This window comes from Pantherophis guttatus, chromosome 2 (assembly GCF_059756535.1).
Source record: "Pantherophis guttatus breed Tessera chromosome 2, ASM5975653v1, whole genome shotgun sequence".
In the NCBI taxonomy this organism is placed as follows: Eukaryota; Metazoa; Chordata; class Lepidosauria; order Squamata; family Colubridae; genus Pantherophis; species Pantherophis guttatus.
The window spans coordinates 156,637,909-156,654,072 of record NC_142064.1 but is presented as its reverse complement, the minus strand read 5'-3'; the positions used below and the strand labels follow the sequence as shown (position 1 = coordinate 156,654,072).

At 38.5% G+C, this 16,164-nt stretch overlaps 1 protein-coding gene across 2 annotated transcripts in view; it reads left to right on the top strand.

The window, feature by feature from the left end:
- Positions 1-16,164, top strand: part of SLC26A11 (solute carrier family 26 member 11) — a 20,124-nt gene extending 3,960 nt beyond the window's left edge. Inside the window, exons 4-17 of one of the 2 annotated variants that reach the window (XM_034412802.3) lie at positions 371-456; positions 2,380-2,459; positions 3,153-3,295; positions 3,435-3,610; positions 5,313-5,385; positions 6,542-6,592; positions 6,980-7,040; positions 7,850-7,905; positions 8,482-8,622; positions 10,623-10,750; positions 11,190-11,289; positions 13,206-13,339; positions 14,393-14,465; positions 15,618-16,164. In XM_034412802.3, coding sequence (XP_034268693.2) covers positions 371-456; positions 2,380-2,459; positions 3,153-3,295; positions 3,435-3,610; positions 5,313-5,385; positions 6,542-6,592; positions 6,980-7,040; positions 7,850-7,905; positions 8,482-8,622; positions 10,623-10,750; positions 11,190-11,289; positions 13,206-13,339; positions 14,393-14,465; positions 15,618-15,706 — 1,391 coding nt within the window. In that variant the 3' untranslated portion in view covers positions 15,707-16,164. The remainder of the gene's footprint in view (positions 1-370; positions 457-2,379; positions 2,460-3,152; positions 3,296-3,434; positions 3,611-5,312; positions 5,386-6,541; positions 6,593-6,979; positions 7,041-7,849; positions 7,906-8,481; positions 8,623-10,622; positions 10,751-11,189; positions 11,290-13,205; positions 13,340-14,392; positions 14,466-15,617) is intronic. The other variant, XM_087887083.1, reaches the window with a different exon arrangement.

The window sequence follows — 16,164 nt, the reverse complement described above, 5'->3', positions numbered from 1 at the left end:
GGCAATGCTTAAATGATATGAACTCCATAGTAAAAAAATGACTCCACAGATTATGCATTCAAATCATTTTGTCTTTCTTAATCTAGTTTTGACTTTACAGCTAAATGGACAGGTTTCCTCCTAAAATAGGACTTGATGCATGCAAAAGTCCTTATTTTAAGTAATAGCTGGAAAGCATTTCTCTCTCTCTAGTCCCCAGCTTTATCTAGTTAGTTGCCAGGTGGTTTTCTGCTTTAGAAAGGGAAGATCCTACAAAGGAAAGAGAAGAGGACATGATGAAAAAGTGTCTGAGGAATGGATAAGAAATCCAGCTGGTCTAATTCCCAGGGTGAAATAAAAAACTAAGGGATTTTTTCCCCATTCCTGGCAGGTTTCATTTTGGACTTTATCTCATATCCGGTCATTAAAGGGTTTACTTCAGCTGCTGCAGTCACCATTGGCTTCAACCAAGTTAAGGTAAGCTGTCTCTGTCTGCCCTTGGCCTTTACATTACAATTTTAGGTGAAGGGGCTTCTGTAGGAATAGGATAGAGGCCAGGCCAGCCAATTAAGTAAAGGCACTTGTGATAGAATGTAGTGAGGAGGGGTGTGTGTGTGTGTGTGTGTGTGTGTGTTATAGAGGAGTAAGAGCAATTTGGCCCATATGTGTGGGAGAAAGAGGGTGAAGACAACCCCTCCCTAATAGTTCGCAGAGTATATTGTAGATGCATATGGTAGAGTAATCTTGCTCAGTCTAGCAAGATTTTGTCTGTAGATTTGAAACAATAAAGAAATCAGCTTGGAAAAATTGCCATGTGTTATTCTTGGTTTGGGGCCTGACAGTCACTGATCTCTGATGGTTGGGAAGTTTATAGGAGATTTTAATCATGAGAGAGAGAGAGACAGAGACAGAGAGAGAAAAGTGGGGTGGTTACATTCCAACATTTCTGCAGTTACTTCCTTAAAACTACTGAAAACTGCCCTTAACTTTGTTCTGTTTTCATTTCCTACTTCTTAGTTTCTTGAGCTTGATTTCTTGAGCTTTCCAAAATTCTTAGGTTTATATAATTGTAGCGCTCAACAGCTTCCTTTCCCCCAGACCCATTTTCTGTAAGCATTGCTGAGGATTGTGCACCATTGAATTCTAGGTCTCTTATAACATCAATATTTCCTCTGTGGTTGACCACAGTCAGCTATTTGCAAGAGGCTGAGATGATAGCAATCACAGATACAGTTCTTTGTGCTTGCGAGTGTCCAAAAAGAAGCCTCAGATCTTTTTGTATAGAAGGTTTTGTTTCAGTTCACTAAAAAACTTTTTCTGGCTTATTACAAAATATTGGTGGAAGCAGTCTAGGCCATCCCTTCAGATCCATCTTGGAAATTGTTTACTAGGCCCTAATAATTTTTTAAAGAATATCAAAAACAAAAGGTGGGGAATAAAGTAACAAATTAGAATTGTAAAATGTTTTAAAATGTACAGATTGGCTGTTATGACTATACAGTATATTATATTTTTTTATGCCAAAAGGTATCAAACATTTTACATGTATGAAAATACCATCTTTGCATTTGCAAGAACTTTAGTATATATGCTATAACTTAAAATGGTTTGTAATTAAGTGGAAAGTTGTACTAATGTACATTGCAAACCCGTGTTTCTTGAGAAGCTACCTAAGTCTCATGAAATATATTATTCTCTAATACAGTATCAACGACTACTGTATTTTTCAGACGATAAGACGCACCTAAATTTACAGGAGGAAAACAAGAAAAAAATAGTTTTTGGCCTCTACGTGTTGCGTTTTCGCCCTCCCTGGCCCCAGAAGCACTCTTCAGTGCTCCGCACAGCCCGTTTTCATCAAAAATGGGTGCGTTTTTGGCGAAAACGGGCTGTGCAGAGCACTGCAGAATGCTACTGGGGGCCGGGGAGGGCAAAAACACGACACGCGGATGGTTCAGGAGGCCAAAAACGGCAGTATTCGGTCTAAAAGATGCACCAAAATTTTCTCCCACTTTTAGGGGAGAAAAAGGTGTGTCTTATACTCTGAAAAATATGGTATCTTGTTTCAAATGGCTTCTAGATTCATTTCATTCATATAGTATACCCTCCATAATGTGTGTGTCTGTGTGTGTCTGCCTGCCTGCCTGCCTGCCTGCCTGCCTGTCTCCCTGTGTGTTTGTTTTACCAACTCGTTTCTTATGCGTATTTCTTATTATTCAATTTCTATACCGCCCTTCTCCTAGTCCACCCCTAGTGGACTCAGGGCGGTGCACAGCCAGAACTAAAACACATACCAATACAAAATTTAAAATCATTAAAAGAATTACATAACTTTGGCCCAAATTTAAAACAATTTAATTAACAATTTATTTAATTAACAATTTATTTAATTTTCCATAGACACTTCTGGGTCTGCAGCACATTCCAAAGCAGTTTATCCTACAAGTGTATTATACCTTCTGCAGAATTAGTGAGACAAGGTAAAAAAGTGTTTATCTTTTTTTTTTAATTCTTCTTCTTCCTGTTTACAAAAATGGGAAATTAGTGCAAAAATAGTACGTAGAATTAGAATCTGGGAATTATAAACATTTTTAGAGTGTTACATTTCAAGATCTTTAAACATTCATATACCCTGAAATATTGTGCAAGCTCAAATATTGCTTGGGGAATCTTAGAACGGAGCTAAAAGCTGGAATGCTGATGAGTTTGAGGCATATCCATTTTTTTCATCACACATTAGGGCCAATTTTTTTTTTTTTTCAATGAAGGCAGAGAATAAATGAGCTTAAAACACTAGAAATCAGAAAATAGTCTGACAAATACCGATCTGGTCTTTTATGCTTAACTGGGTCATTTTTGAGTTGGTTATGTTTACTTTGAAATTAACTTTATTGTTCTTAACAAAAGTTAAACTATATATGCTTACAGGAAATCTGGGTTTAGGTTTTTCAGGCTTTTAAATCTCATACTTCATATTTCCTTTAGCTTATTAAAAATCTAATTCACCAGCAGGGGAGCATGTGTGTTACTTCAATATAAAAAATACAGGTATCTTGCTGGCTGAATAAAGCGATGCACAAATTGGAGAAGGGTCCATGCTTAAAAAAGCAAATAGGACGGAGGTCTTTTATCTGTACAGAGTTGTTGCAGACCAATGTCATGATTATCTGCAGGGCTGGAGATGCCATCCTTGGGGTCTGCTGCCTAATAGTGCTTATGGTCCTGCAACAAATGAAAAAAAGCATCCCCAGGACCCATCTGATGGAAACCTTGCCTGTCAGAATCAGTCGATATATAATTTGGACAACAGCTACAGGTTTGTCTGTCCTGTCCTCTAAGCAGTTGTTTGAATTTCTTCTTCTTGGAAGTATTTTTGTGAGGTCATGTCATGATTATGGAATCCAGGCCTATCGTTTGACTGTGCAGAACTTTATTTAAGACTCTCTTCCTTACAGCCCGTAATGCTCTTGTGGTTCTCTTGGCTGGTCTTGTGGCCTATTCTTTCCAAGTGACTGGCTCTCAGCCTTTCAGCCTGACAGGAACGATTCCCCAGGGACTCCCTCTGTTCCAGCCACCACCGTTCTCCATCATCACACCCAATCAGACTATTGATTTTAAGGAAATGGTGCAGGTGTGTATTTCTTTTTTATTGCTTCAATTTCTGCCTCTCTGTTTATGTCAGCCCTTCTAGATAGATCAGACTTAAGAAACCATGCCATGTACTTCAGAATTACTTTTATTGTAACAGAATCTTGTAAGTCTGAATGCACTCTCCTTACCTCTTTATCTCTGTGTAAACTAGGGAAGGACTTGTTTGAGAAGTTTTCTCAGTTTATTTTCTTGGCCAGGGCTTCAGGCCCCTTTTATCTGATCACTGCTTTGATAGCAATACTTCCTCCTGTCCTTCAAGGCCATTCCTTGTGCACTCTATAGTTTGATCACAACTTCACAAATAAATACAGTTAAACTTACAACAATTTGGTTTTAGTCACTCTCAAAAATGAAGCAGTAGAGTTTAAACATATTCATCAATATTCATCAATACCTGTTACAAATGTCTTTCTTCCATTCACACGAAACAAGTGCTCCACTAGCAAAGTAACAACCCAATCTTTTACAAGAGTAGCTGTGCAAGAACATTATTCAGACAGGCACAAATGCACTTAGCAATCCTGGACACTGGAAAAGCAAAACAGACCACCTATACAACATCTTCCAACAAAATGGATTTCTTTAAAAAAAAAAAACAATAATTGAATAAAAGTTACATGCAACTTAATCAAAAAGTGCCTCACCACTCAACTCATCACAGCACAACCAACACAAACTATGAAAAGTATAACATTGCTATATATCAAAAAACATCTCAGAAACAACCAACAGACTATTACAATCACACGGCATCACCATAGTATACAAACTAGATAAAGCCCTCCAAAATATCTTAAGGAAAAAAAAGACCCAAGAAGAAGAAAAAACTACCACATATAGTATAAGGACCATAACAGCCCTATGTAAGCCAGACAGGCAGAAGACTAGCAGAGTCTTCTGTCAGAAGACACAATGAAAACTTAATTTCACAACACATGGACAGATCTAACCATAGTTTCAGTTGGAAACTGTGAGCATCCTAGATCAAGGTAAATCCAAAAATGTTAGGGAATTCCTGGAAACTTGGCACTAATCAGCCATCAATAGATAAACCTCATTTACAATCCACTTAAAAGAGACAATAAAAAAGCTAAGAAGAAAAGCAAAAGTACAGAACACTTCCAGAATACCAGCAGGGCAAGTTACTGCATATAAAAAGAGAACAAAACTTAACATCACTGATGATGTTACCTCATTGGGTTTATGAAATGTCTGCAAGCAAATAATCAGAGAGCGGCAAGGACTCCACAGTTCAACCCTGAACTTCATATATTCTGTTCTATTGTATTAGTGTAATTTGATTGATGATAAGATACTGAAATATTGGACTTTTTCTTAGAGTTGTGGAAAGAACTGGGTTCAAAGCCCAAAATGTATCCAGGTAATATGGGGAGTGCACAGATAGGACCTGTTAGGAGCACCTTAAAGACCACATTTTCTCCTGGTCTAGGGTAGTTGCCCTCTACATTTGATGCACCATCTTGAGGAAAGACACATTTGATTTAAGATATTTCTTCCCAATCACATAATGTCTTTTGAATCCAGATCTCTGCACAACTCTAGGATTTATTCTTATCTCTCTCATTTCCTCCATTGGTATGGGACATTCCTTTTGTGGCCGTAGTTCCCTCTTCTTGATCAAAATTGCAGTGAAATACAGCTTCCCTCTTCCATCCGTGCAGGACATTGGACCTGGCTTGGCGGTGGTGCCTCTCATGGGACTGCTGGAGACGGTTGCTATTGCCAAAGCATTTGGTAAGATCATTATCTTCTTTGCCCATTGAGGTGGAGGGAGGGAAGGAAGGCAGGATTATACTTTCCTGCACACCTGACACCTGAAATGAAGTTTTACTTCTATTGGAAAATAGTGGCCTCTGATCACAAATCATAGTAAGTCAAAGTCTGTTTCACAGTGGGTTATTGTATAATATTTTTTATTAGTTTATAATGCAGCATACAAAGAAAATACAAAAGTAAATAATAGGAAAAATAGGGAAGGGAAAAGGGAAGAGAAAAGTGGGGAAAAGAAGTGGGCGGGGGGAGAAAAGACATTGATTTCCGACTCCCTTTGTGCAGTAAAATAAGGCATTAACTTCAAACCTCAACTTTTTACTTTTACATAATAGTTTAAATTAGCCATTTCTATAACAACAAATCTATGTTGCACAGTGGATTATTGAGTAAATCACATTAGCTGGGAATGGGATACAGTTGATTGGGAGCCACCCAGAATTAGTTATAAGATGGTTGGCTATATAAATGTTTTAAATAACTTAAATAAATAAATAAGGTGCACAGTGCACAAAACGTACCAAAATCACAGGTGTGTGTGTGTGTGTGTATGTGTTGAAACTATAGTTATGAGCAGAAATGGTGGATCTGTGGCTGTCCTTAAATTGGGGAATGATAGCTTTCAAGCTCAACTAGAATAGTCTCAGCTGACATAGCTTGGACATGTCAGCAACATCAGAAGGAAGCAGAAACTATACCCTTGGACTAAAATGTGAAAATGTTCTTAGACTAATAGTAATTCAGCGTAAGAGGTAGCTATTTTCTTGACTCTTCCTGTTTTGAAGGGATAGAAAGTCACCTCTGTCAGTGGAAGGATTAGGTAAAGAAACAGAAGTCTGTTACCTGAAATCGTGAGTGGTTTTTTAAAGACAGTATTACTCTGCAGTGTAAATTTCAAAGGCCCTAACTAGCTTAGTTAAGATGATGGGTAGTTATATCAGCTACACTGCTTTAGGGAAGTATCATTTTCTAGGATCATCTACTCCTCATTACGATGTTTCTATTAGCTTTACTTACCCCTGCCTAGAGTACCTTGCAAGTTCTTTTCTGTGGATAATGCTGTAATAAATTACTCTTGGTCAGATGTGTATGTAACGATGCCTCTATTTTTTCTTATTAGCCTCTCAAAATAACTACCAGATTGATGCCAACCAGGAGCTGCTAGCCATGGGTAAGGATTTTGCACAAATGGCTTGGATGCATTTGACTGGATGAGGAGAAGCTAAACCAAGTGGGAATGAAGCAGGCCGAAGGTGGAGTGTGGAGTATGGGATTCTGGGAACTGCAGTTGTCAGGTGCAGTTATTCTAATTAGCGGGTAAGCAGAAAGAATCTTTGGAACAGGCTTCATTGGCGAAACCTCATTCTCATCACTTGCAGTTTTAGAATTTTGGGTTCAGAGTTGGAAGGCGTGTTGTGGACTAATCCATGCTCAACCTAGGAAATCCGGAGGAATTGGGGAGAGTGATCCTAAGGCCTCTAAGAGTCCAGAAGAGAAGACAGCAAGCCTTGCAATCTCACTGATTCTGTTCCTGCCTTTCTTCCTCGATACTCTGTAGGGTTTACCAACCTGCTGGGATCCTTTGTCTCATCCTATCCAGTCACAGGTAGTTTTGGCCGGTGAGGAAAACACTTCCTTTTTCTCTCTCTCAATCTCTCTCTCTCTCTTTGGTAAATGCAGGATAGCTTAATAAGGTAATTCGAAATAGTATTCTGCATGCATCACTTGCCATGGATTCATTACCTCTTAAAAACTGCTCACAGTCTGGGAGTGTGATCTTACTCTCTTTGGCTGATTATTGACAAGGAGGATTTTTTTAGCCAAAAATCACATCCTTGTGGAATATGAAGGAGAAATATATAGGTGAGGCAGTGGAGAAATGTGGTTGTGGACACAACAAAATGAAAGCCACATTTTTATTAGAATCTCTTCATTTTTTAATTTTAAATAAGTTGATTTTTTTTCTTTAGCCTCTTCCATTTGATCTAGTCTTAAATCATAACTTGCAAACTGATAATTGAAGAATGTAAGGAGAGAAATAAGGGAAGTATAGCCAACCTTGTGGAAAGAGCAGTAGGTTGTATGTATGCATGTCTTTGATACTTCTAGGCTTAAAATAAGGTTAATCCTTTTTTTTTTTTTAATTAGATTTATATGCCGCCCTTCTCCGGAGACTCAGGGCGGCTTACAATGCGTTAAGCAATAGCCTTCATTCTTTGTATATTTTTATACAAAGTCAGCTTATTGCCCCCACAAACTGGGTCCTCATTTCACCTACCTTAGAAAGGATGGAAGGCTGAGTCAACCTTGAGCCTTGGAGAGATTCGAACCAGCAGAAATTGCAGGCAGCTGTGTTAATGACAGGGTGCACTAAGCCACTGTACTATCAAGGCTCTTCTTGCTTATAATGGCCTTGTTCACATTGCAGGACAGCAGTGAATGCTCAGAGTGGTGTATGTACTCCTGCTGGAGGACTAATCACAGGTAGGAAAAAGAATAATGCCTTTGTTGGAGGAGAATAAACTGGAAGCAGAAAGTTATAAATGACAAATGTGCCAAGACAAATGTCACTTCTGTAGGTCTCCTTCTTTCACTAAGCCCAAAGGCCCCTGGAAGACATGTAAATACTACAGCTAAAATGCATCAAGTGTCATGTCTTTGGAGATTCTCCGTCATCCAGGTCATGGTTGTCCCAAAGGTGCTTTTTCAAGAGGCAACTGGACTTTCTGGTTTTTCTTTGAAGACATTTCGCTTCTTGGATGAGAAGCGAAACACCCACCTAAAGCAGCAACAGCAGGCAAACTAAATTAAATAAACCAAGATTGTTAATGTGGCAGTGATGTTCATCTCCCAAGTCCCTTAGAATAGTTTGGTTTTTCACCAGTTTCTGGATGGCTGTCACAAGTTCACTTCTAACTCTTAGTTGTTTTTATCACTTCACTTCATGGAAAACCTCTGGCATAGTAACGTGTCCAGCCCTGCTCTGCCACCCAACCTAATTGGAGTTTATTATAAACTTGCATTTTGACTCATAATATGGATGTCTCTTTTCTTTTATAGGGGCCTTAGTACTCTTATCTCTAGCCTACCTTACGTCCCTGTTTTACTACATTCCCAAGGCAGCACTGGCAGCAGTCATCATCTGTGCTGTGGCTCCAATGTTCGATGCCAGGATCTTCCGCACATTGTGGCAGGTTAAAAGTATGAGCATGGGTTTCTTGTCCTTCCCAAAGATGGTTACTTAGAAATTTAATGCTTTCCTATAGACCAGTGATGGCTAACCGTTTTGCCGTCATGTGCCAAAAGTGGGGAGAGTGCAGGGAGGTCACCCACTTGTGTGCCCACACTCATAATCCAATGTGCCCCACCCCTGCACATGCGTGCCCCCCTGCTTTTAGCACATGATGGCCCAGTGGGCCCGGTAGTCCCGTTTTTCACCCTCCCCAGGCTCCAGAGGCTTTCTAAGAGCCTGGGGAAGGTGAAAATGGCCTTCCCCACCACCCCTTGGGAGGCTGGAAACAGCACATTTCTCAACCTCTGCTGGGACAGAAAGGCCCCAAAACCAGGTGGCTGGCATATATGTATGTATGTATGTATGTATGTATGTATGTATGTATGTATATAGGTCTTTGGTTATTCGGGTCTTCTCCCACGTAAAATTGGAAGTGTCTTGGCGACGTTTCGACAAAGTCTCATTCGTCATCTTCAGGCTGGTGTTCTCGGCTTCGTGCTTCCAGGAGCAAGCCGAGAACACCAGCCTGAAGATGACGAATGAGGCTTCGTCGAAACGTCGCCAAGACACTTCCAATTTTACGTGGGAGAAGACCCGAATAACCAAAGACCTACATACAAACACCTGAGAAAATATATATATATATATATATATATATATATATATATATATGTATGTATGTATGTATATATATATACATATATATATATATATATATATATATATATATATATATATATATATATATATATATATATATATATATATATATATATATATAAAAAGAACACCACTTAGGGGGGGCTGAAAGCCCTACTAAGCAGGTATATACAAAAGTATGAAGGCTATTGCTTAATGCATTGTAAGCCGCCCTGAGTCTCTAGAAAAGCATATAAATCGAACTATATATATACACACACACACACCATGTCAGCTTAATGCCCCCACAATCCGGATCCTCATTTTACCTACCTCGAAAGGATGGAAGGCTGAGTCAACCTTGAGCCTGGTGAGATTTGAACTAAGTGGACTAAGTGCTACTTTAACAGCACTTAGTCCACTGAGCCACCAAGGCTGATATGGCTCCGTGTGCCATCTGTGGCACCCGTGCCATAGGTTCGCCATCACGGCTATAGACACTGAAGATGGTTAAAATTCAAACCTGAAGGATATGGGTGATTTGGGAAAAGGATTGGGAGAAGCAGAATGGAAAGTTCCTCCTTCTCTGTAGCTCTTCTTAGTGCTGACTTGGTATTGACTTTCTGAAATTGGATTAATCTGCTATTTCTCTATGAAGAAAGAAGGAGTTGACTTAGGACTCTGGCAAAATCGAGTTGCTTTTCATCGTTATACAGACTCTTAAATATTTAGGATGCAGGCTGAGGCTATTGGAACTGCATCTTGGAAGCCATTTGAGCTCAGTCTTTTCTAAGAGCACATATATTGGATGGGGGTGAAGGAACTGATGGGTCATAAGACCTTGCAGCTTTGTGTTATAGCCAGTGACCTACAGTATTTAAGTTAGATCTAGAACTGGTTTGAGTTGCAAACTTCTTGTTTGTCCTGGTGCAAGGGACAGCACACTGTTTCTTAAAAACAGGAAAACATGATATCCTTAACCTGTCCCCAGACCATTGCAAAGACTATGTCAGATCACTTTTTGTCACTTTGTCAACATTAATTTCCTACCTCTGCCAGCAGATGGGGGCTGTGCAGTCTCCCTGCTAAGCTACATTTCCTTGTCTAATGTTGATCTTAGAAAAGGTAGAGTGGGAACCATTGAGTTATGTATAAGTTGTCTTTTGAGCTTTAGTTATAATCACTTTCATGCACAACTTAAGTCTACACTCTTAAAACATCGGTACATAAGCCTAGAGCTAGTTTTCTTTGGAATTGCCTGCTTGTTTTATCCACTTTTGCTGATGGGGTGGACATGCCCTTGATTGAATTCTCTGTTCTTTTTTCACAGGGCTAGATCTGGTGCCTCTTTGTGTTACGTTCTTTGTTTGTTTCTGGGAAGTGCAATATGGCATCATAGCAGGGGTGATGGTTTCCGGAATCTTCCTGCTCTACCCTCTCGCCAGGCCTCGGATAAAGGTTAGTTCTTAATTCACTGAGTCAGGCAGAGTTTGAAGAATACTATTTGGTTGGGCCAGAAAACAATACATGGTAGCCATACATAGCTGATCGTAGAATAAATTATGTTTTGCTTCTATCTGCTCTGATTGATTGGGATCTACTTAGGGGGAAACAGATAATGATTGACTTAGGCAGTGCTAGATAATGATGTCAGCATTTATATATAACATAGGAATATGTAGACATTTGTATCTCTTTATTCCTGCCCAATTTTCAATTCTCCTGCCCAATTTTCAATTATACAAAGGTATAACTAACTTAATATAACTAAGAGATAATATTTAACCATTGAGACAATAAATGGTTCATAAGTACATCAAAAAGCATTGTAATGACTCAAATTACATACCTCCCCTTGGATTCCTTCCCACAATACTTCTTCCACCTTTTTCTCCAGGTTGTGAGAGACAAGGCAATAGTCATAAAGCCTGAGAATGGCCTTCAGTTCCCTGCAATTGATTTCCTCCGGGATACTGTACACAAACAAGCACTATCAGGTAAATTGTATATGCAAACTTCCTGAAATGAGTCTTCAGTACATCTCATCTAAGAAGAGTTAATATTCCTCCTCTTGGGTGCCTCTGGAAAAATAATTGCTCCATGCGGTTACTTCCATGTATGTCAACAAAGATCAGATAGGATTTCAAGAATGTTTCAGTATATTGGTATGCCTTTCAAGGAAATGTCCATGATACATAGATATTAGGACCAAATGAGAAAGGTTTCTAGTTAACAGTTCTTGAGCTGAACAGATGGAACTTCAGAATAGGTATTTAAACAAACATATGAAGTAGAATAAAGATTTTAATCTTAACAAAATGAACCATGTCCTTCATTGGTGAGAAAAGCACATAGCCTGGCCAGATTCTCTTGCAAATACCTTGTATAGCTTACTAGCTCTTTGACTGATCTCTTTCTTGCATTCTTGTTTTCTGGCTTCTTTTCTTTGAAGGACAGTGATTTGTTTGTGGTGGTAGTGCTGGGCAATGTGAGAAGGCTCATCTGCCTCACATTTACCAAGAGATGGAAGAGGCCTGAGGAAGAAAGTTGCAGCATCTTATTCGTGTCTCTTTCAATGGTCTTCCTAAATCTCCCAAGTGCTAGAAAAAGTAGGATATGTGGCCTGCGAGGAATGCTGTGGGGGGATGTCCTCTTCCCCATCATGGCCTTCTATGAAACAGTCTGTCTTCTCCCCAAACTGCACTCTTAAATGTCTTGGACCTCCCACAGGTCATAGACAGTCAGTTCAACCAAGTATGCTGCTGTTAAGGAGGATTATAGTTCTAAAGTGCCAGAAAGGACGGGAAAGCCATAATATATGCAATGGCAGCCTGATCCAGGAATTTGTGTAGCTTCTCCAACTATCAACCTGACTACCTAAAGAGAAAACTCAGAATGATTTTGAGTTTTCTCCTCCCTCCTTTTCTATTTAGGAAGAGACCAACCCACTCTTCCTTTTGCAATTTTGTTTTATTATTTTTCTGGAAACACACCAAATTCTGATGACGATAAATCTGGATCTCATGATGATTTACAGAAGATCATCTTGATTTGTAAATGTGTACCGTGTCCTGTTTGTGTATGGATGTTATTGTGCTTAGCTCTTGGTTTTCAGTAGCTAATTGCTTTTGTCCCTTGGCACCTGGTTCACTCAAGGTTCTTGTCAAAAACAAAGCACAACTCACAGCACGAAGACTGATATTTCTACAATAATATACAGGGTTCTTAATCTTTTCCTCTTTCCATTTTTTTTTCTTGGAACTGTAATTTGAGTAGATTAGGCTAAGATGTGTGGCCTGCTCTGTATCAGTCATGACTGTGGAGGGAGTTGAATTTGTGTCTCTATACAGATTCAGATTGTACATTTTCACAATTTCATGCCCTCAAAGAATCAAACTTCAGCTTTCTGGATTGCTAATCAGCATGAATTGGTGGTATGACTCCTGAGAGTTGGAATCTAACACATTGTGGAGACAAAGTTTGCGCCTATGTGATTTTATAATTTAGTCCATATTGGTCAACTTACATTTCTATACATTTATTGATATTAGTTCAATAAATTATATTATCTAAGCCTCTGAATGTATTTTTTTTCTTTTAATTTCCAGTATTAATTGTTATAACTTCCTTCGACGCAGATCCAGTTTATATTGGGAAAAAATTGCTAAAGACAGCTAATTTTATATTAAACAATAAAAGCAGGATGATTTGAATGTTAAAAAGGTTCTTTAATTTACATTAAAAATTATATAATTTGGGGGAAATGGATGCAAAACTTTATGAACCTAAAAGTTTTATAAAATTGTTTTACTTTTTCAAATCTGGACCAAAATATCAATCTGTTAATGCAGCTAGGAGTCGGACTGTATAAGGCCTTCATTCTTTCAGAACACATAATATTGTCTTTCTTCAGAGCCTCAGCAATACAATGTGATTCTGGACTGCAGCCACATCAGCAACATTGACTATACTGTGGTATTGGGTCTTTCAGAACTTTTGCAGGAATTTCAGCTCCAGGAACTTTGCTTGATCTTCATTGGCTTGCAGGTGGGAGTTTGCCTGGGAGTTGGGGGGTGGTAGGAGCAAGTATAAATTGTGGCTGGGTAATTTAACCTTAAAGAATCTTAGAGGCCTAAAAAATTTTATTTTTGTAAAAAGAAAATATTGTTTAGTGACAAAGTATATACTTTTCATGTAGAAGATTTTAACCCATGAATACAGGTAATCCTTGACTTACAACCACAATTGAGCCCCGAATTTCTGTTGCTAAATGAGATATTTGTTAGGTAAGTTTTGCCCCATTTTGCAACCTTCCTTGCCACAGTTAAGTGAATCACTGCGGTTAATTTATTAACAGAGATGTTAAGTGAATCTAGCTTCCCTCTTGACTTTGCTTGTCAGAAGGTGATCATATGATCCCAGGATACTGCAACTGTCATAAATATGAGTCAGTTGCCAAGCATCCGAATTTTGGTCATGTGAACATGGGGATGCTGCATTTTTTCATAAGTGTGAAAAATGGTCCTAACTCCTTTTTTTCAGTGCCATTGTAACTTCAAACAATCACTAAATGAACTTTTGTAAGTCGAGGACTGCCTGTATAATAAACTAAGCTCTTGAAGAAATGCTCTCAATTAGCATCCCCTTTAGCTTTTATCAGGTGCTGGCTAGGAATATTGACATGTGCAACCCTAATGTATCTCCACAGCAGGATGGTGGGAATAGTTGTAGTGTTGTTTCCTATATAGTCTGATATAGAATAGCCACATATATTCATAAACATACCAACAATGCAAAGTTTCTGAAACACAAAATTCTCAATGTCTCTCTAAAATATAGTCTGCACATTCAAATTATATGGGCTGTCTTATACTGTGTCAGCCCACTTAGTTATCTAGCACTGTATTCTTTCCTTTGAAAGAATTTGTCTAATCCTACCTTCTAGCCAGAGAAACAAAGGGTGCAACTTGAAAATTTAGATAAGCAAGGGATCTGTTCTGTCCTTGAAGTTACCCTCCCTCCCTCCCTTTCTCCCTCTTCGAAAAGCTGTTATGAAAAAAAATAACTGATTAATTCTCTCATTGTCCTTCATGCCCACAGGCTCACGTGCTTGAAGTCTTCCAGGCTGCTGACTTGAAGGGTTTCCGTAATTTTTCCACCCTAAATGATGCAGGTAGGCAAAGATCTAAAGAAAGTTTACTCGGTCCTTTGCCATATAATCTGACGTTTTCATCTTCAGAAAAAAAATATTTTCCAAACTGGAATCTATCAGCTGAAAAGTCAGTATAGGTAGTCCTAGTTTAACAACTACAGTTGGGATTAACAGTTCTGTCATTAAGCCTTGTATCATAGTTGTTGAGCAAGACAGCATGTGATCACAACTTAAAATTTTACTGCCAGCTTCTCCATTGACTCAGCTTGTTGGAATCTGGCTGGGAAGTATGCAAATAGCATTTGTGATGACTAGGATTGGTTGAAAGTTACTTTTTCAGCATAGTCCTAACTTTGAATGATTGTTAAACTGGTTAGTTGTTAAATGAAGTCTATCTAGCTATAATACACTCTTGGAAGAAGGTGCGTACTGTGAGGTGTAGTATAACGTCAGCCTGAACGATGAAACCGAATAAAAATAAACACCAGGGGAGCAGAATGCAGACAGAAGTTGTGAATTATAAGAGACTGTTGGTGGGGGCCAGCCGAGACTTACTGGTTTCTTGCTGGGCAGGAGTGTTGCAGCTACCTAGAGTCTCTTAAATGAATTGCTATGGCAGAGTCCAGCATTATTTTTTCCTTGCTTCTGCAGGAAAAAATAAGGTAAAGGAAGATCAGAACAGAAGTATTTTCTTATAGTGAGCTAAGCTCTATAGAAATCTTTGATTTTTTTTTTCTTGTGCTGTTCTTCTTCATATTAAAGGGGAAAACCTCCTTGTCATTTTCTCCCCAATGCAAAAATCTTTTGTTTTCTTCATCTATTGCTGGAGAAAGTTGAATGTGATGATCCCAGCAGGGAACTTAGCATTTTGAAGAATATCTTACTTGCCCTTAAGATAATTCAGATCCAAAAGCAACAAGAAGCTTCATTCAATCCAATATCAGATAATATCAGTTGACTTTAATGGTTTTTAACTCATCTGATTTTAATTTTTGTGACATAGAGATAATAGATCTCTCATAAACACATACACATGAATTCTATTTTTATATACGGTATTATTTATGTGTTCTCATGGCTTTTAATCCTTAGATTGTCTAAAACAAGCAAGATTTGATTTATGGAAACTACAATGTATCAGATTCATAGCATAATGTATGTTTTCTGTTGTAGAAAAAAGTCTTGGAGAATTGCATGTTGCCACTGAAGACATGCTGGATGACAATAGCAGCATACTGACTACAACTGGGATCATCCAGTGAAGGAAATGAGCTCATTGAAGATTGTCTGTCCAATAGGAGAACCTCAGACTTAAGGATGAAGCTTTCGAGTCCGAAGGATGGCATAATAGAGTCTGCAGCCACTCTATGATTTACGGGCATTAATACACATCTCAGTCAGGATTCAGAATTCATAGGCACTTTGGAATTTTTTAAATAGGAAAAATGAGGAACTTCAACTCAACAAATAAAGATACAAACAAAGAGTTGAAAATCATTTCATGGATCTAGGAAAAACTTGTGAAATCAGTTTGGGTTGAATACTTCTATGACTGTATCTTATCACATGGGTGCTTTTAACATTTCTAAAATTAATGATATTATTAATGGAACACTATTCTTCAGAATTGCACTGTCTATGGCAAATCGTTTCCAGCTATATACTCTAATCTCTAATATTCATTTCAGTAAAAACTGAAATGTTGGATGCCTTTCTTTTA